We start from the raw sequence: 21,645 nt of genomic DNA, 5'->3' as shown, positions 1-21,645 counted from the left end.
TATTGCATTCAAATCACCCCTGACAAATGGCCATCCAGCCTCTTTTTAAAAGCTTCCAAAGAAGGAGCCTCCACCACACTCCGGGGCAGAGAGTTCCACTGCTGAACGGCTCTCAGTCAGGAAGTTCTTCCTCATGTTCAGATAGAATCTCCTTTCTTGTAGTTTGAAGCCATTGTTTCGCGTCCCCGTCTCCAGGGAAGTAGAAAACAAGCTTGCTCCCTCCTCCCTGTGGCTTCCTCTCACATATTTATACATGGCTATCATATCTCCTCTTAGCCTTCTCTTCTTCAGGCTAAACATGCCCAGCTCCTTAAGCCGCTCCTCATAGGGCTTGTTCTCCAGACCCTTGATCATTTTAGTCGCCCTCCTCTGGACACATTCCAGCTTGTCAACATCTCCTTCAATTGCTGTCCATCAGTCAGGAGTGCATTGATAGTATGTCCTTGCAGGACAGGGGTTGGTGTTGATGTCCCATGTGGTCTCTTCCAACTCTATACATAGAGCAGGGGTCCTCAAACTTTTTAAGCGGAGGGCCAGGTCACAGTCCCTCAAACTGTTGGAGGGCCAGATTATAATTTGAAAAAAACATCAATGAATTCCTATGCACACTGCACATAGCTTATTTGTAATGGAAAAGACACTTAAAAGAATACAATAATTAAAATGAAGAACAATTTTAACAAGTATAAACTTAGTAGTATTTCAATGAGAAGTGTGGGCCTACTTTTGGCTGATGAGATAGGATTGTTGTTGTGTGCTTTCAAGTCGTTTCAGACTTAGATTGACTCTGAGCAAGGGTCGGGTAAATGAACTTGGAGGGCTGCATCTGGCCCCCGAGCCTTAGTTTGAGGACCCCTGCCAATGAATTTATCCACAGCAAGAATGAGTTACTCAAATGACATTGCGAAACGATTCACAACATTGAAGTCAGTTACTGCAATCTATGTGATCTTCCTACTGCCAGTGATATTCTGACATTTCTTTTACAACTTTAAGACATGTAAGGTTCTGTAGTTAACTAAAGCACCTACTTTGGATGCTGTTGAAATATAGGAATTGAGCTTGTATACAAGCCAGACAGGTGGTAAACACTGAAAGAATGAGCCTGATATGCCAATGTCCAGCAATGGACTTCAGATAAGAAGGTGTCATTTTACAACAAAGGGTTGGTAATTTTGGGTTAGTTCGTTTACTTGTGTTTTGTTGATGTTTGTACAGCTACAATTCTGTTTTGTTTGAATATATTTAACACCTCTTTACAGGTAAACATATGAGATCAGGGAATGAACAAATGGGTTAATATTTATCATGAAAGGCACAATTGCTTCGTTTGCTGTTGAAATTTGCTCAATTACTCACGCAGTGATAGAGAGCTACTGGTTTGTGGGACATAATGAAAGTGTGCTTGATTCAGGTACAATGATGCTTACTATGTACCACTGGAAACCTTTTTCCTAAGCAATATTACTATGTGTGTGTTTAGGGTTCTTGGAAGAGACAGAGTGACAAGAGAGAACAGATGGAACGCTCTTGCCTACTGGTTTATTTGTACATATTTTCATATGCTTTCCAGACACTAAACGGAACTATTCCTGTTGAGTTTTGGCAAGGATCATATCAAATGATATGCCATATTGAGAATAGGAAACCATGTCTGAAGACATTCTTGAATATTCCTTTATTTAACTCCAGTGAGTTGCAGATATTCTGCGAATTTCTGAAGATCCCCCATGGGAAAGAACAGGAGATAAAGATACAAAAATCCAGGCAGAAAATTCTTTGAATTGGGAAAAAGCAGAGATAAAACCAGCATATAAAGTTGTGGCAAACCGAACTGGTCTTAAGATCATGATTTACAATATTACCCCTTAAAGGACTTTTAAAGATATATACATATGGAACAGGTTCAGGAAAATAGGGGACCAGGAAAATGCAAACAAAACATTCACTTATAACATGTTTATTTCACTGCCGACACTTGGGTAGGAAAGACAACTAGCTCAAAAGAATACCAATCAGTGCGGATAATTTATTTGGCCTTGTCAAGAGCAAGCAATTATTGTTTCCCTTTTAAGGCTCTCACAGATCTCTATTAGTCAAATACTCAACTGGGACACAGTAAGACTTTAGAAGCAAGTTGTCAGCAGCATGCAGAAGTCAGGGACAGATTTACTGCCACAAGAGCCCTCGAATAGCAGTCTAGTTCAGGCAGACTGCCTTCTAAAAATTAATGAGGAAACATTTCATGATTCCCCTCCTTACAACACGTGCAAAGGCATGTGCTTTGGGAACTTTCTGAATCTGTGCAGAATTTGCCAGAGGGATGGGTACTACAGTTTTGGCTTCCAGTGGTTTCTCTTCCAAAATATTTAATTTAACTTGTTATAAAGAAGCAAAAAAAAAAAAAAGTCCAAGATTTGTAAAAGAGGATGAAAATGTGCTCAATTTTTTTGAAAGACCCGACTGTTGAGGGAGAGGCCTGCTCTTCAAATCTTTCTGTAAGTAAAGTACATTGTCATATAAGTTGCAGGAAGTAAAAGACAACACAAATATTTTTGTGTGAGACAAGGGACGCTTACCAACTCCCTGTAAGATATGATAAGAGAGGTTTTTCCACAAGCATGCTTAAGCATATCTTGCTTCATTATTCAGATGAGCAAACTGTGGTTAATTTAAACAATGGTTCATTTGACCTGGGGCACGATCCATAGGACTCTCAGTACCTATGTTTTGGAAAAAATGTATAACATTTCACCCAAAATGCACCTAGCTGCAAACAGGCCTAGGGGAGTTGTTTGGCGCATTAAATTGGGTGTACATGTTATAAAGGGACACAGTCTCTCAAAGTTGCCTGGAGGGGGTGACAAGAGAGTAGCCCCCAACAGTTGCTCACTCCTTCTTTGAAAAGTCCAGTTTGCATCAGCTATAATCCAATGTTAGACTGCTTAAAAATGATAACAGTTCAGAGCAAGCACGGTTTATTACTCCAGGTGACATGATAAACCATGATAAACATGATAAACCATGTCTAAATAAAGGTGGAAGAAAAAGGTTCCGAATTCCTTTTCCTGGCAGAAGAGTAGAAGTGGTGAGAGGGGAAGTACATGAGGCCAAGGCTGACAATGGTTCACTCACAAGACTTTTAGAGCTTAGCACAATGATCAAAGGCAGGCATGGGAAAACTTTGGCCCTTTCCACAGTTGAAGTCCAAAATATCTGGAGGGCCGAAGTTTCCCCATGCCTGCTTAGAAGTAATCTTCAATGAGTTTGGTGTTACACCCAACAGAGGTTTTAAAAACATATATTTCTCCAAAATGCAAATGAATTACATACTGGTAATTTAATTCTATGACAAGTATTTCAACATTTCACTTGGCATTGAATGAGATCTGAAGCGAAGTATCTTACTTACAAAATTAATGGTATAATGCAGCTTTCATTATCCTATCACCCTCTCTATATGTGCTGGACTACATCCATGAAGCACAACCATTGCCTTGCTAGCCATTGCAGACCAACACATCTGAAGGTGTAAATAATCAAGATGTCTCACCATATAAAATCGGCACCAACCTGACAAACTAAAACCCCCACCCTCATGTGTATCATAAAGTGTCAGCCTTTAAACTGGGATTTCAAGTAGCGAGACCCAGACTCGTCGTTAAGAAAAGGTCACTAGTACAAGGAATGTTCATTAGAGTCCCTTTACTAAACAGGGCTGGGCTTATTTACAGGGACAGGATGTCTCTACTACCGGCAGTGCTGGGCAGCAGTAAACTGGGTGAACAGCCAGTGCAGACCACAACATCAGTGCTGCTGATGGGACGGACAAATGTCATGTCTTTGAAGTGTGCAACACTTGGAAAGGGAAGTCCTTCGTTGCTAATAAGGTCTGACATTTGGCAGTTAAGATTCACTGAGATTAGCAGCAATTCTCATACACATATCCCTATGGGGGGAGGGTCTAATGTACATCCCTGTAATCTTGGCATCGTACAACTCTATGCCTGCTTATTAACTAGTTGACCATCTTTGGTTCTTGGAAGCCACTCACAGCCACCAGAACCGAACATAGACAATCAGCATGATAAAAAACACAGCAACAGCAGCAAGCTTGGCATAGGTGGAACGCATGTTCAGATACTTTGCATCCTGGCGGTACTTCTTGGACAAACTGGAAAGGTTGTTCGCTTTGGAATCCAATGCTGTTTAAACAGAGTAAAAAAAAAACCAAAACATTAAAATTATTAAATAAATAAAAGATAGGAAGGTAAATTGGAATTTATATTTGTATTACATTCATAATATGTTCAGATCAAACTGGTCCCTTATGGAATCTGGCAGGGCTGCACCTCCCTGCCTTACCCCTCCATTAAAAAAACCTACAATTGTTTGGTCTTCCAATGACCCCTAAGGTTCTCATAGTAAAAAAAAAAATAGCTTGCTGTGGCCATACAAATGGAAATGGAAGCTTCATGCAGCTCAGAGGCTGCATTTTCTCCTCCTCTGGCTTACAGGATGCTGGTAGTCAGTGTCCTAACACCCAGTTGGGTATTGTTTGTTATAATCCAAAATTCTGCTGTAGGTTAGAGACTCTGCCTTAACTCCCAGAATATGTTAATCCACTCTGAACAAGACATGTGGATCTTACAGTAAAATGAGTTCACAGATGAGAAGTTTTCCATATTCCCCTTCACTTCAAAGTTATCTGAAAACTCTGCAAAGCTTTTCTTACATAAGCTCACTTTTTTTTCAGAGCAAACCTGTTTGCACAAATTTTCCCACAGCTTTTTGGAACACTTTTGGGGTGAGGGGGTAAAGGTTCTAAGTCAGTGAATTCACTTGAACACATATTACTTTGGAAGACAGTGAAATCAGAAATTATTACTAATGGAATTATTAACAGTACAGAGAAGCCTTCCCTTCTGGCGACATTTCAATTGTGGTATATAATAGTTTGATGGTAGTCCACTGGATCTTTTTGTGATGCAACGACAATAAAGGACTATTGTGAGTTCTTTAAAAGCTTGCTGGCTTCTGCCTGAAGACTTATCTTATGTTTAACTTACCCCACAGCAGAGGAAAAGCTTTTAGATATGCTTGCCAAAGCTTATGCTGTGCCTTTGCCCACAACATGAGGCACAGGAAATTTCGTATTTCATAATGGCAACATGTTACAATTATACACAAAAATCTAGATTAATGAGTTATCAACTGGCTTTCTACTAAGCCAGAAATAAATCTAAAAAAACCCTCATAGCTTTTCTCTTGTGAATGACTGAGGCTAGAGTGGGTAAGGGCAGTACACAGCCGGTAGGCTGCTAGGAACGGTGGGATTTGAAGTCCAAACACCTGGAGGACCAAAGTTTGCCCAGGTCTGGGCTAGAGGCAGTTTGTGCACTTGGAAAGGCATCTTGCAACAATCATCAACTACCAAGCTTGCAAACTTTGTGTTTTGTTTGTTTGTTAAAAAAAATGCAATACAACTGTTTGGTTTGCTCCTGACACAATAAATAATTTGAAACTCTATGCCCCCCCCCCCTTCAAGTGGTAAGGGTTTCATTCATGGGCAGTTCCTGGTTGCAGAAATATAGCGATTTCAAATCAGGTCCAATTTTTTGAAACACCTTGGATATTTCATTGAGGCAACTCCACTTCACTTCTCCAATACAAAATTTAAGGAAATGGGATGAAAAAGGAGCAACAATAGCTGCAACCTTTAGTTTTGCCGGCACCTGTTTCTCACTGTTCTGACTACTTGCAACCATTAGTAGATTCATGATTTTTCAGATTAGCCAGAGGTCCTGGCTGCCCTTCTGTGTATAGGTCCTGTTCCTTTTCCTCCTTGGAGGATGATCAAGTGAGTGGCGAAAAGCGACAAAATCACGGTTATGTAGGAACTAAATGCATCAAATCTCCCTAGTTAGATTTACATTTTTATTTGTTTGAACATTATTTCAGTAATTTATTTCATTGCATTCTTCTAACTTTTTTTGTAAATTTTGTTGGGAGTTATAATAAAGTGAAATAATAAGTAATAACACAAGATTTTTACATTCCATTTAAGTTGACCAAGAGAAAAAGGTCTTCACATATTGTCAAAAATAATATGAGGTGGTAGAAATTGTACAATTGAGGAATCAGAACTGATTTTATTGTCTTTCAACGGCAGGAAAATTGAAAAGGGCTTTAATACGTGGAAAGGTGCATAGAAAAAGCTAGTTTCATTACAAGGAAACTGTGTAGCATTAAAAAGAACAGTTTATGGCAATTTCCACCTTATCTTCTGGGTAAAAAGACATAGCCATTTGACTGTCTACCACTATAAAATTGGAGTGGTTTTCTGTACCTGAAAGTGCTTCACCTCGTTGTAAAACTTCTTCAATGTTTGCTACCATGATTCTCTGTACATCCTGCAACTCTGTGTTGATGGAGCCAAGGTTTCTTCTTGCACGACTATCAATATAGAGTTTCTTGGTTTTCTGGATGTAAGTATCTGGGGAAAGAGATAGCTGCCTGTTAAAAATCCATCAAGTCTCTACTTAATTTATATACATAATATATCTACAGTGCTCCATTCATCTTGTTACACTTGGTCTTTTACCAGCCATACTTTTACCAGCCACAAAAAAACAAAAAACTACTTTCGGAGAACTGGTAGTAAGGCTAAATTCTATTGTGTGCCACTGCAATTCTACCAAAGTCATGAAAGAGGCCTAAACCCACAAATCAGGCCTTATAGCTGAAGTCGTTGCAAACTGATTTTTTTGGACAGAGGCACAAGTTTGTTAGATGAAAGGATGTAACACATCTTGACTGCAGCAAAGCCATCAACAAGTTCCCTCATGATTTTCTTGCTAATGCATTGTGGTGTAGACATGTTATTGTTAGGTAGATGTGTATTGGTTTACTGACTAATTCTTATGGCTCCTTTTCATCTTAGAAAGAAGTGACTAGTGGGGTGCCACAAGGTTCTGTCCTGAGCCCAGTGCTATTCAATATCTTCATCAATGACTTGGATGATGGACTAGAGGACATGTTTATCAAATCTGCACATGACACCAAATTAGGAGGGGAGTGAATGATTCCAGAGGACAGGAATAGAATCCAAAATGACCGTAACAGATTAGAGAGTTGGGTCAAATTAACAAAATAAATTCCAACAGGGAGATATGTAAGGTGCTACACTTAGGCAGAAAAAAATGAAATGCACAGATACAGGATGGGTGACACCTAGCTTGAAAACAGTATAAGTGAAAGGAATCTAGCTGAATATGAGCCAACAATGTGATGATCCAGCTAAAAAAAAGCTGAATAAGAGCCAAAAATCTGATGCACCAACTAAAAAAATTAAGTATATTTAAGTTTAAATGAATAGGAGTTTCATTAATATTAATAGTACTATAGCATCCAAGATGATAGAATAAATTTGCTTTATAACCAATGTGCTTGGTGTTTAGCAAACAGAAGTTAAAGATCCAGTAGTTTGTGAAGCTGTTGAAGAAATGGTGAGAAATATGGTAACAGGATACTTTAGAAGAAAATGGGAAAATCTTTGAGAACTAGTCACCACACTTTCCCAGTCATAGTTAAAAAGATGTTCAGTAGTAAACATTTAAACATTCACCATGCACCTGATCACATCTATAGCACTCGCTGTAAAGCCAAGCAACACACAATGGAAAATCATGTCTGAGTTATAACCAATAATATTTAAAATGGCAGTTCTCTGTGCAGAGGAAAAAGTAATAATACAGGGATGTAGGAATAACAAGAAAAGGGACAAGAATAACAGAATCCCCAATGATAGCCAAGAGATCCTGGAAAATAAATCTACAAGAGATAAGTTTTTTTAATGACAAAAATAATAGATTTTTTTAATTTCAAAGAAGACAGCAGAGAGAGCGTTAATTAGGACTTTCTATTTTTTATTTCTTAATGTTTCTATCTCCCTTGATTCAAAATACTGTATACCTACTTTTCTAACCTTCTGTTTTAGATTAGAAAATAAATGTTTTTATTTTATTTGTCTCTTTTCTTTTTTAACATAGAAACTTTTTTAGTATTAAGACAGCAATGGAAAAAGATGAAAATGTAAGATGCTAAAAATGCCTCATTCTATAACCAGTTTTGTATCTTTCCCCATTCCTCATATCTGCAATAAAATACATGGAAAAAAGAAAATGAAATTAAGAAATGATGACAACTTGAATTCATGTTATCAAGGATCTACACAGTTTGAAATCTGACCTTTCATCTGATGACTCAAAGCACTATGGTATGCAATGACATATACAATAGTTAATAAATGGCAGCATTTCTTTTGACATAAATCTAATTATTCTTTATTTAAAACAAAGTCCAGATATAATATTGCACAATTTCATGAAGTTCAATGTACTTAATGGCTAAGGTGCAGTAACAGATCAGGCACAATCCCAAATATAGTACTCAAGTGACACATGGCCCAAACAAGGGAACTATGAAGACTACCAGGTGGATCTCTAAGGAAAATCCTTATTAGCTAGTCTCAAAGACAAAACCCTCACCAAACTCAATGAAAGAATAAGGCCTGGACACCGTTGGCACTTTCTTTCCATGCTGTTCATCAAATTCTGAGTGTAAGTCTTCCAGATACGCAAACGCTAGCTTTTTGGGGAAGGCAGCTTCACACAATACCAGATAACACACTCCTTTCTCAATAATATAACTGCAAAAGAAAAAGAAAAACCAATGTACCATATGTTAGCCAGGCAAGAAATAAATTTGTATCTTTAAATGACAATTCTAATTCCAGATACACTTTCCCTGGCTTTTAAAATGCATATAATTTCCCCTCAGAAATCTATAACACTTATAGTATTATGAACAATACTTCACAGGAATAGTAAATTGAGAAATTAAAATCAAGAGACAGACAGTGTGAGACTCATAAATTAGTTTTTATCCTATGTGTAGGATGTGTTTTGGAGGGTTGTGTGTGGTGGTAGTGGTTAGAAAGAAAGATTGTTAGATTGAGTTTGTTAGTTGTTTTAGGTGTGTTTTATATTAATAAAATGTTTGTATTATTTTTGCAAGGGGGATATGGTCCTTTTGTTTTATGAAATTTGCTCTTCTGTATATGTCTTTTGTTTGTTCGATAGTTATTAAAAAAATAAAGGGGGGGGGGGAGGAGAAAATGTTACACTAGTCCATGCATAGGGCATGAACAAGAGCATATAGACTTATATAAACTGCCTATATTTCCAAAAATACATTTCCTTCAACTTACATATATAGACATATAAATCCAGTGTAAAATTCCAATAGTGTCATTACTTTATTTTTTTTTGAGATGTTTGAAACTCTCCTAAATTCACTCTGTTGTTGTGGGGTGTTCAAACATAAATGAGAAGAACAAGAAGCAATTTTCCTTAGGAAATTTCTGGTCAAGGTGTAATGACAGATTACAGGGAAAGTGACTATATGAAACAATCTTGATGCATTTCAGATGGAAAATGGAACATTTGCTCAATGACAGAAAAAGAAAATAGTTATGATATAGGCATAATATAAGAATTCTTTAACAAAGAAATGAATGCATAGATACACTATGCCTACCCCTCAAACTGACCAAAGGTGTTTCCTTCTAAAGCATACATCCTACTAGTCCCTCCCAGGACCTCTGAGTTGCAGCTCATGTTGCACTTACTGGAAAGTCATGGCTCCTGCTTCTAAGGTACACCTGGTTGGAGACTGTTCATTGAGCTTCCGGAACAGCTGTTTCGCTTGGCTCTGGTACTGCTGCAGGTCTCGGCCAGACTAAGGACAGAAATCTTTAAGACAAGGCTCTGACAAAGCCCAATAAATTCCAGATATGAATCCACCAAGAATTTAAGAAATGAAGGGGTGCTAATAAGCTCTCTACTTCCCAATTCCCTTTTACTTTCTCTTTTCATACATAGCACAGAGATTCCCAAACTGTGTGTTGGAATACACTAGTGTGTTTCTTGTAGTCCATTTGTGTCACCTGAAAAATGCTCCCCACCCACAAAAGCAGTGCTGACGAGACTGTGAAGAAAGGGACCCCAAAGGGCATCTAGTCCAACCCCCTTCAGTCAGACAGGAAAACACAAAGCTCTCCTAACAGATGGCCATCCACCCTCAGTTTAAAAACCTCGAGAGGAAACTGCGCCAGACTCCCAGGCAGTTTATACTTCAGTACAGTTAGATGAGACTCCCAAAGGGCATCTGGTCCAACCCCCTTCAGCCACGCAGGAAGACACAATGCCGTCCTAACAGATGGTCATCGAGCCTCAATTCAAAAACCTCCAGAGAAGGAGATGCTATCGGATTCCCAGGCAGTCTATACTTCACTACAGTTAGAATAGACTCCCAAAGAGCATCTAGTTCAACCCCTTTCAGCCCTGGCTATCCAGTCTACATTAAAACCACCAGAGACGTTTAATTCCTGCAAAGTGGAGTGCTGGTGCTGTTCAAGTGCAGGTACTGTTATAACTTTTATAATTTGCACAATTCATTGATTGAGTTGCGGCAATTACCACTAAAATGCGTAAGTTTATAATTAAGAAATCTGTTGACAATGGTGTTTGTGATGAACCTAATGCACCAGCTATAGAGAAAACTACACAAGACTCAATTGTAGTACTTGATAAGTGGAAAGGAAATATTTCCAAACCTCGTGTATACAGTAGTTATAATATGAAACTCATACACACACTTCTACACTACATAATATTTTATCCTATGTGTATGTGTGTGAATTATATGGAAGACTTACAAAGGGTTGGTTTTCCTCCAGTTTGATAATAGCTACAAGGCCCCTTCCACCTAGCTGTATAAAATCCACACTGAACTGGATTATATGGCAGTGTGGACTGAGGGCCCTTCCATACAGCCCAAATATCAAGGCAGAAAAGCCCACAATTATCTGTGGATTATCTGCCTTGATATTCTGAGTTATATGGCTGTGTGGAAAGGCCCTGGTAGTAATATAACATATGGGAAACAAGCCACTCTAATGTGCCACGAGATGGCTCTTCCAAGGAGGTGAACTGCCATGATTTATATAAGAAAAAGGGGCGTTCCCACAAGACAGGTTATCCTTCATTGGCATTGTTTCTCTTTTCAGGTGGGGGGTCTGCTGTCTCATAGCACAAGTTTAAAACGTTAAGTGCTATAGAACAGGCCTCCTATACAGCAGTGGTTCTCAACCTGTGGTTCCCCAGATGTTTGGTCCTAACAGTAAACTGGCTGGGATTTCTGAGAGTTGAAGGCCAAAACACCTGGGGACCAACAGGTTGAGAACTACTGCTATACAGGAATGAGGGTGGGATATACTGGTGAAGTCGCAGGGCCCTTTCACACAGCCATATTACCCAGAATATCAAGGCAGATAATTCACAATATCTGCTTTGAACTTGGTTATCTGAGGCCCCTTCCACACAACTGAATGAAATCTCACATTTTTTGCTTTGAGCTGGAATATATGGCACTGTGGACTCAGATAACTCAGTTCAAAGCAAATATTGTGGGATTTTCTTCCTTAATATTCTAGGTGTGGAAGGGCCCTGGTAGTAATAGAACATATGGGAAACAAGTAGCTCTAATGTGCCACGAGATGGTTCTTCCAAGGATGCGAACCACCATAATTTATATAAGAAAAAGGGGTGTTCCCACAAGTCAGGTTATCCTTTATTGGCATTTGTTTCTCTTTTCAGGTGGGTGGGGTGGGGGGGTGGTCTGCTGTCTCATGGCACAAGTTTAAAATGTTTAGTGCTACAGAACAGGCCTCCTATACAGGGACAAAGGTGGGATACAATGGTGAAGTCACAGGGCCCTTCCACACAGCCATATAACCCAGGTTATCAAGGTAGATAATTCCCAATATGTGCTTTGAACTGGGTTATCTGAGGCCCCTTTCCACAGCTGAATAAAATCTCACATTTTTTTCTTTGAGCTGGAATATATGGCAGTGTGGACTCAGATAACTCAGTTCAAAGTAGATACTGTGGGATTTCCTTCCTTAATATTCTGGGTTATATGACTGTGTGGAAGGGACCTAAATCCACACTGCCATGTAATCCAGTTCAGTGTGGATTTTATACAGCTTTGTGGAGGGGGCCTGAGTCTATACTGCCATATAATCCAAGTGAATGTGGATTTTATACAGCTGTGTGGAAGGGTCCCAAATCCACACTGTCATATAATCCAGTTCAATGTGTATTTTATACAGCTGTGTGGAAGGGTCTCGAGTCCACACTGTCATATAATCCAGTTCAATGTGGATTTTATACAGCTGTGTGGAAGGGGCCTGAGTCCACACTGCCATATAATCCAGTTCAATGTGGATTTTATACAGCTGTGTGGAAGAGGCCTGAGTCCACACTGGCATATAATCCAGGTCAATGTGGATTTTATACAGCTGTGTGGAAGGGGCCTGAGTCCACACTGATATATAATCCAGTTCAATGTGGATTTTATACAACTGTGTGGAAGGGGCCTGAGTCCACACTACCATATAATCCAGTTCAATGTGGATTTTATACAGCTTTGTGGAGGGGGCCTGAGTCCACACTACCATATAATCCAGTTCAATGTGGATTTTATACAGCTGTGTGGAAGAGGCCTGAGTCCACACTGGCATATAATCCAGGTCAATGTGGATTTTATACAGTTGTGTGGAAGGGGCCTGAGTCCACACTGATATATAATCCAGTTCAATGTGGATTTTATACAACTGTGTGGAAGGGGCCTGAGTCCACACTACCATATAATCCAGTTCAATGTGGATTTTATACAGCTTTGTGGAGGGGGCCTGAGTCCACACTACCATATAATCCAGTTCAATGTGGATTTTATACAGCTGTGTGGAAGAGGCCTGAGTCCACACTGGCATATAATCCAGGTCAATGTGGATTTTATACAGCTGTGTGGAAGGGGCCTGAGTCCACACTGATATATAATCCAGTTCAATGTGGATTTTATACAACTGTGTGGAAGGGGCCTGAGTCCACACTACCATATAATCCAGTTCAATGTGGATTTTATACAGCTTTGTGGAGGGGGCCTGAGTCCACACTACCATATAATCCAGTTCAATGTGGATTTTATACAGCTGTGTGGAAGGGACCTAAGTCCACACTGCCATATAATCCAGTTCAAATCAGATAATTTGGGATTTTATGCAATGTGTGGAAGGGGCTTCAGATAACCTAGTCCAAAGCAGATATTGTGGATTTTCTGCCTTGATATTCAAGGTTATCTAGCTGCATTGATGGGCCCTGGGGTATATGAGTCCTCACTGCCAATAAATCCAGGTCAATGTGGATTTTATACAGCTGTATGGAAGGGGCCTGAGTCCACACTGCCATATAATTAGGTTCAAAGCTGATAATGTGGGATTTTATATAGCTGTGTGGAAGGGGCCTGAGTCCACACTGCCATATAATCCAGTTCAATGTGGATTTTATACAGCTTTGTGGAGGGGGCCTGAGTCCACACTGCCATAGAATCCAGTTCAATGTGGATTTTATACAGCTTTGTGGAGGGGGCCTGAGTCCACACTGCCATAGAATCCAGTTCAAAGCTGATAATGTGGTGGGGGGTCTGCTCTCCCGTAGCACGGGTTTAAAACGTTAAGTGTTACAGCAGGGCCTGCTGTCCAGGGAAGAGGGAGGGACACAATGTCAAAAGCGGTGACGAAGCCCTAGGCACCTGGGCAGACCCTTCAGGCCCAGCCCTCCCAGGAAGCCTGCCCTGTCCCTGTCCCCGCTCACCTGCTCGTCCTCCTGCATGGAGGCCGCCAAGGGCAGCCCGTCGGCGACTCTCGCGATCATCGTGAGGAGCACCATCTTGCCCCGAAAGCCCTGACACACACCGCTCTGCACCCCGCCCCCCTCGGCACAAACGACGAGAGTGAGCTGGCCGGAAGCTTCGGCCACCACTTCCGGTCTGTCGCAAAGAGCCTCCGGCGGGTATCCCGTCGCGAGACTTTGGTTCCGGGGCCTCATAGGCTAGGGGGCGGGGCTTAGTGCAGGAGGCGGGCCAGAAGGGGAAGAGGCACAGACAGAGAGAGAGATTGAGTGAGTTGCCTGTGCTGCTGCTGCTTCTTCTTCTGCCGGCTGCAGGGATGGCGGTCTCCTCCGGCGGGCCGGGCCCCTCCGCCAGCCCCGTGCCCATGAACCTCTTCGCGGCCTGGGAGATGGACGGCTCCAACCCCAGCTGCGTCCCGCGGTGAGTCTGCTAGAAAGGCGGCGCTTGCTCTTCCAGGGAAGCCGAGCCCCCTCAGGCTTTTGTTTACCTCACGAAGAAAGGCCCCTGCCTTTTGTGTTCGCCCAAAACAATGCCCCATCCATAGTGGGCCTGAGAGCAACAGCCGCATTGTTATGACTATCCTATTCGCTGGGTTGCTGTGAGTTTCCCGGGCTGAATGGCCATCTTCCCGTAGCATTCTCTCCTGACATTTCTCCTACATCTCTGGCAAGCATCTTCTGTTGCTAGTGAGGCAAGTGGGATGTGTATATATATATATATATATATATATATGGAATGTCCAGGGTGGGGGAAAAAAAAACCTGTTGTAGGTTTTTTCCGGCTATATGGCCATGTTCTAGAGGCATTTTCTCCTGATGTTTCGCCTGCATCTATGGCAAGCATCCTCACAGGTAGTGAGGTCTCTTGGAACTAGGAAAAAGGGTTAACATATCTTGGGAATGACCAGGGTGGGGCAAAGGACTCTTGTCTGTTGGAGCAAGGTGTGAATGTTTCAACTGACCACCTTGATTAGCATTTGATGGCCTGGCAGTGCCTGGGGCAATCTTTTGCCATTGAAATCTACAAGCATGTGGACAATTTCAAAAAAAGGAGGAAACCATGAAAATGAACAAAATCTGGCTACCAGTATTGAAAAAAAACTCTAAAATTACAACAGCACAACAACAGAAAGGAAACAAACAAGGACATCTAATCACCTCTCGACAAAAGATTGCCCCAGGCACTGCCAGGCCATCAAATGCTAATCAAGGTGGTCAGTTGGAACATTCACACCTAGCTCCAGCAGACAAGAGTCCTTTGTCCCACCCTGGCCATTCCACATATATATAAACCCTTTTTTCCTCATTCCAACAGACCTCACAACCTCTGAGGATGCTTGCCATAGATGCAGGTGAAACATCAGGAGAGAATGCCTCTAGACCATGGCCAAATAGCCCGAAAAAACCTAGAACAACCCAGTGATTCCGGCCATGAAAGCCTTCGACAATACATTAAAACCTGTCTGTTTGAAGCAAGTGTGAATGCTGCAGTTGGCAAGCTTGATTAGTATTGAGTAGCCTTGTAGCAGCAAAGTCAATCAGTGAAAGTATTTGCATAGAGGTAGCCTGGCTGTTGTTGCCCGAGAGCATCCTTTGTTTGGGTGGTGTTAACTGGCACTTGATTGACGCAGTGGGTTAAACCGCTGGACTGTCGAGCTTATTGACCAAAAAAGGTCACAGGTTCGAATCCGGGGAGCAGCGTGAACTTTTACTGTCAGCCCCAGCTTCTGCCAACCTAGCAATTCAAACATGCAACTGTGAGTAAATCCATAGGTTACCTCCCGGAAGGTAACGGCGCTCCATGCAGCCATACCGGCCACATGACCTTGGAGGTGTCTACAGACAACGCCGGCTCTTCGGCTTAGAAATGGAGATGAGCACCACTCCCCAGAGTTGGACACGACTGGACTTAATGTCAGGGGAAAATTTTTTACCTTTACCTAGCCTGGCTGTTGTTGCCTGGGGGCATCCTTTGTTTTGGAGGTGTTAGCTGGCACTTGATTGCTTGCTGTCTGGAATTCTGGAGTTCTCGTGTTTCTGAGTGGTGTTCATTATTTATTGTTTTGATTCTGGTGGTCTTTTTTATACAGGTAACCCGATTTTGTTCATTTTCATAGTTTCCTCCTTTCTGTTGAAATTATTATTTATTCAGTTTTATCCCACTTTTCTCCCATGAATAGGATTCAAAGCAGTGAACAGTGGTTAAAACAACAGAAATTGCATGACACAAAAACACAACTTTATAACTCAAAGAAAACAGAAAAACAAATAACACATTACATAACCCATATACAGAAAGCTTAATAAATACAACATATACCATTAAAATGGACCCCCCCCCCAGTAAAACAGGTTAAACTGCTGAGCTGTTGAACTTGCTGACCGAAAGGTCAGTGGCTTGAATTTGGGGAGCAGGGTGAGCTCTCGCTGTTAGCCCCAGCTTCTGCCAGCCTAGCAGTTTGAAAACATGCAACTGTGAGTAGACTAATAGGTACCACTTCTGCAGGAAGATAACGGTGCACCATGCAGTCATGCTGGCCACATGACCTTGGAGGTGTCTATGAACAACGGCAGCTCTTTGGTTTAGAAATGGAGATGAGCACCACCCCCAGAGTCGGACACAACAAGACTTAACGGCAAGTGGAAACCTTTACCTGTACTATACCATTAAAATTCCTTGGGCCTCAGGCTGCTGAGGTTATCCATAAAAACATTGTCCTAAGGTCCTAGAAGCTCCACTTCTTTAGGCCGTGTAAACATTGCCAAGTCTGAGATATCATTTAATGATGTGTCTTAACAATAGCTGCCTGATTCTTGCCTATTATAGGTTGTCGGGAAAGGCCTTCCCATGTAATCTGACATGACAGTTGTCAGAGTGGTCCAGCATTTCTGTGTTCTCAAATAATATGCTGTGTCCAGGTTGGTTCATCAGGTACTCTGCTATAGCTGATTTCTCTGGTTGGATTAGTCTGCAGTGCCTTTAGTGCTCTTTGATTTGTGTCTGGGCACTGCATTTGGTAGTTCCTATGTAATAATAAATCTTAAACTTTATTTATATCCTGCCCTCTCTCCCAAAAGAGACTCGGGGAGGCTTACAACAAAAATACAATATACATAGTAATAATAACAACCAAAATAACACAGAACAACAAATCATAATACAAAAACAAAAAACAACTATAAAATATTAAATCAAACATAAAAACATCACAAGGTATAAAATTTTGAGCAGGAATAAAATATATTATGCATAAGATGCAAAAAAACTTGCTCCTTTTAATAACCAATTAAAAATCAAGTTGGTATTGGAATCAATTTTATGTATACTTACTCACAGTTACACGGTATATGGTAGACCCCTCTTGTTCTTTGCTGAATGTAGCATCCGTTGAATTTTCTTAGTGGGTCTGTAGATTGTTGTAGGTTGTGTTTCTTCATGAGCTTCCCAATGCGGTCAGTGGTTTATTTATTTATGATATTTTTACCCCACCTTTCTCTAAAAGCAGACCCAAAGTGGCTTACAACAAAATAAAAATATACAGTACAAAAGTTAAAACATGGTTAAAATCAAACCTTCATAAAATCCATTGCCACCTCCCCCATATAAACCCCTACAATATCCAAGCAATTAAACTCAGTCTGGCCCTGAAGCATAAATCTTTAGTTAAAAGCTTTCTTAAATAAGAAGAGCTTCATTCCCTTCTGGAAACTCAACAGGGATCAAGCAGATCTTAGTTCTTCTGGAAGGGAGTCCCAAAGTGCCGGTGCCTGTTATGAGAAGGAGCCTTCCCTGGTCCTACTTCAGCACATGTTTGAGGGGGCCATGTGGAGAGAAGGGTCTCTGCACAGGACCTCAGCGCTTGACCCAGTATGTATATGAGGACACGGTGTTCCAGATAACCTGGACTGAAGCTTCATAGGTAAGAACCAGCACCTTGAATTGGGCTCGGAAACGTATGGGCAGCCAGTCGAACTGTCTCAGTAACAGTGTAGTATGGTCCCTGAGATCAGTCCCCATTAGAAGCCTGATGTATGGTAAGAACACTTTTCCACTAGGAGGATCTTTGTCTTTACTCTTGAGGCTTGTTCTTGGTCTTGCAGCTCCTCTGATGTCTGTCAAAGAATACCCATTGGTCTGTAGAATCCAGTTGAGATGGTTCATTTCATCGTGGGGTTCGCAGATCCTGTTTGCACGGTCTACTAGGGCTTTAATTGTGTTTCTTTTTGACCTAGGTGGTTTAGGTGAACTGAACTACCTAAATAGAGCTCTGCAGGCCAATGGGTACTCTACCACAGACATCCAAAGAGCTGAAAGACTAAGAACAAGCCATGAGAGTAAGGACAAAGATCTACCTAGAGGAAAGTATTCTTACCATACATCAAGGGAAACACTGACCGTACAGGGAAGCTGCAAGGCTGCTCAATGCTGAGTGAGCTTGCCAATTGCGACATTTACACTTGCGTCAATCAGACAGGGTTCTTTCCACACTATGGACAGTCCACAGATATATATCCCTGGGAAGAACAGCGTTCCAGAGCTACTAAGAAGAAAAGTCTTCCTCTATCCAGTTCCCACCAACCAAGGTTGCAATAGAGGTAAGACTAAAGGCCCTTCCACATAGCCATATAGCCCAGAATATCAAGACAGAAAATCCCACAATATCTGCTTTGAACTGGGTTATCTGAGTCCACAGTGCTATATATTCCAGTTCAAAGCAGATAATATGGGATTTTATTCAGCTGTGTGGAAGGAGTCTAAGGCCTCTTCTATACTGCTATATAATCCAGATTATCAAATCTGATAATCCACATTATATGATTTGAACTGGATTGTATGAGTCTACACTGCCTTATAATTCAGGTCAAAGTAGATAATCTGGATTTTATATTTCAGTGTAGAAGGAGCCCAAGAGAAGGGCCTCCATTGAGGATCTCCGAGTCTGTACAGGTTCATACTGAGAGGCACTGAGATAATCAGGAGATCCCATGTGTTAAAGAGCCTGGACCTGAGACATATAGGGTTTTATAGATTATATCCAGTGCTTTGGATTGTTGAAACAAACCGGCAGCCAGTGGAGCTGCTACAACAGGGGAGCTATGTGTTCCTGGTAGCAACTCTGTTAGCAACCTGGCTGCAGCTATGTGGATGAGTTGAAGTTCTCCAAAGATAGCCCCAAATCCAGCACATTACAGTCATCCAAACAGAATGTAACTGAGAAAGGTATCAACCTGGCCACATTTTCTGTCTCAAGCAACAGTGAAGTCAGAAAACATGTTTAGATGTGTCTGATACTGATTTAGGACCAGGGCAGCCTCTTTGGCTGGGGTAGAAAGGAGTAGTAGAGCTGGTGTCGTCTACACATAGATGGCACCATATCCCAAAACTTTGGATGACCTTTTCCTGAGGTTTCATGTATGTGGTAAACAGCATGGTGGACAAAACAGACTCCACAGGCAAGGTTTGAACAGGAGTCCCCCAATAAAACAGTACCTCCAAGCCTAGAAAGGAGAGTCAGAAGGATTCCATCACCAATGGTATCGAAAACCACTGAGAAGGTCCATGAGACTCAGCAGGTACACCCCCTCCCCCATCCAGTTCTCTCTGTCAGTCATGTGCCAAGACGACCAAAGTGATTTCCATCCCATATTCAAGCCTGAAACTAACAGAATGAATGTTCTGATAAGTTGTGTCTTTTCTTGGCACCATTGGTAATATTTTTTACTTTCTGTCTACAAAACCACCCTAAGTTTTGGAAGTCTTCGGGAGCTGATCGTGGCTACAACTGAAACTTCCGGGTATGATGCCAGAACCTCTGCCAATAATTTTAAAAATGCTGCAAGAAATGCTGCAAGACTGGACACGAGTAAATGTCCTATCATCAAAAACAAAAGATCTAGGCACCATCTAAGCACAAAACCGCAAATAGTTAATTGGTGAATACTTACTAGGAAAGTGCTGTGTCTACAAAGAATGGATTTTTAAAAGTTCATAATGGGACAGTCACCCTTCTTCTGACAGTTAATGCCTTGGTAGATTACAGGAGTGATGGGACATACTATCTTGATTTCATCAAGCTCCCACATTATACACATGCTGATAGGCAGGTAATGTATGAGTTGAATGGAGGCAGGTTTCTCTGGATTTACAGGTAGATTTCTAGGTGACTGCAGTAGATTGATGCAGGTATCTGGTTCCAAGCTGTATAACAAAAGCAGCACTGAAATGGCTCTCCCCTTCTTGATTAATATGCTGCTGACATGAATATAACTTTCAGTGTACTGAAGAACAAATAACTTTTTGACCAGCATTTCCTGGAGGGCTAATATTGTCCCCTAGACTTCTACAGGTGCCCATCCCAGAATTAAAAGGAATATTAATTGAATCTTCAGTTCAAACCAAATTTAATGGAGTACTTAATAATTCAGAGAACAGAAACAGAGTTTAATGTTATCTGGGCAGAACTATGTACTGGGCCAAAATTAACAAAATGTATTGTTGACAGTTATAAAAATAAAAGTTTGCATTTACTGTATAGAAGGAAGAGTCAGTTGCACAAATACAGATTGGATTATCCCTGATATGACAGTGATTACATGGGATGAACATGACTCAACAATGGTATCTAAAAGAGTAATTCAAGGTTGCATCAACAGAAGTATAGTGTCTAGATTGAAAAAATAAGTATTCCTCTGTTTTATCCAGACTTCACTTGAAATAATGAAATGTGTCCAGTTCTGAGTACAGGTACCCATATAAAATGCTTGAGACCAGAAAAGTTTTGGGTTTCCCCCCCAGATTTTGGAATACCTATATTTGCATATAAATATATGCTTAAATATATTGGAGATGGGACCAAAAGTCTAGACCACCAAGCAGGGGCGGCTCAACCCATTACGCAAAGTAAGCTTTTGCAGTATAGTTGATTTTGCCCAGGGGCACTCTTGAGACGCACTTGGGGGAAAATAGACCTTGACATATGTGAGTTGTAGTTACTGGGATGTATAGTTCACCTTCAATCAAAGAGCATTTTGAACTCCACCAATGATGGAATTGAACCAAATATGGCACACAGAACTCCCATGACGAACAGGAAATATATATCAGTGATTGGTGGGGGGGACGGGACCAAAATACTGTTTGCTTACTGTTGAAAATTACCTAGGGCTGCCTCTGCCACCAGGCATGGGCATACTTCACCCCTCCCGGTACTTTGGATTTCAACTCCAACAATTCCTAACAGCCTCAGGCCCTTTCCTTTCCCCCCTCAGCCACTTAAGCTTAAGTGTTTGAGGCGGAAAAGGAAGGGCCTGAGACTGTTAGGAATTGTAGTTGAAGTCCAAAGCACCTGGAGGGCTGAAGTTTGCCAATGCCTGGTGAAGACTATACGTATAAGGTGTATATTTGTGTTTCATGTGTCCTTGATACAGAGAGACTTAAGGGGATGTTATGCACAATATTTTAATACTTTTGTACAAGAAATAAAACGTGTATACATTGAACCATCAATAAGTAAAGGTGTCACTATCTCAGCCATCCACATGAACATTTTTTTAAAAAAACAAACAAACCTGGATACAGGGACACTCAACCTGTTTCAGATTTTAAGAAATGTGGTCACACAGTGGGGTATATTGAGAAGAGGCAGCAACAACAACAGTGATTGCCCTGAAGTCTGATTAGGCAATGCTATAGGAGTTAGATATTACTAGTGTTGACAAAAAGTTAGACGTCTTCAAATGTTTGAAGAGCTGTGACATATTGTTGAAGCAAAGTTATTTTCTTTCAGAGGGTAAAACAACCCAGTAGTTTTAAATCTTTATCACAGAAAAC

General features: G+C 41.1%; 2 protein-coding genes across 5 annotated transcripts in view; one reads left to right on the top strand and one right to left on the bottom strand.

Annotated features, from left to right (window-relative positions):
* Nucleotides 1–1,661: 1,661 nt before the first annotated feature.
* On the bottom strand, nucleotides 1,662–13,968 carry LOC132774297 (vesicle-trafficking protein SEC22b). Its single transcript, XM_060774290.2, has 5 exons — nucleotides 13,779–13,968; nucleotides 9,692–9,801; nucleotides 8,550–8,710; nucleotides 6,350–6,496; nucleotides 1,662–4,205 (listed from the first exon to the last, which is right to left on the bottom strand). Exons 1-5 carry the CDS (start codon nucleotides 13,851–13,853, stop codon nucleotides 4,051–4,053), a joined length of 648 nt encoding a protein of 215 aa, XP_060630273.1. The 5' UTR covers nucleotides 13,854–13,968; the 3' UTR covers nucleotides 1,662–4,050.
* Nucleotides 13,969–14,066: 98 nt separating this feature from the next.
* Nucleotides 14,067–21,645, top strand: part of LOC132774298 (phosphofurin acidic cluster sorting protein 2) — a 67,163-nt gene continuing 59,584 nt past the window's right edge. For all 4 annotated transcript variants that reach the window (XM_060774294.2, XM_060774292.2, XM_060774293.2 and 1 more), the window contains exon 1: nucleotides 14,067–14,235. In XM_060774294.2, coding sequence (XP_060630277.2) covers nucleotides 14,132–14,235 — 104 coding nt within the window. In that variant the 5' untranslated portion in view covers nucleotides 14,067–14,131. The remainder of the gene's footprint in view (nucleotides 14,236–21,645) is intronic.

Source organism: Anolis sagrei, chromosome 4 (genome assembly GCF_037176765.1).
Source record: "Anolis sagrei isolate rAnoSag1 chromosome 4, rAnoSag1.mat, whole genome shotgun sequence".
Taxonomy (NCBI): Eukaryota; Metazoa; Chordata; class Lepidosauria; order Squamata; family Dactyloidae; genus Anolis; species Anolis sagrei.
The sequence above is the reverse complement of the archived record's forward strand: the minus strand, read 5'-3'. Positions and strand labels throughout refer to the sequence as shown.

Coding starts and splice junctions, on each gene's coding strand:
- LOC132774297 (XM_060774290.2), bottom strand. CDS start 13,853: ATGGTGCTCCTCACGATGATCGCGAGAGTCGCCGACGGGCTGCCCTTG. Junction 9,802..13,778: donor CCATGCAGGAGGACGAGCAG/GTGAGCGGGGAC, acceptor TTCTGTCCTTAG/TCTGGCCGAGACCTGCAGCA. Junction 8,711..9,691: donor GCAGGAGCCATGACTTTCCA/GTAAGTGCAACA, acceptor TTTCTTTTGCAG/TTATATTATTGAGAAAGGAG.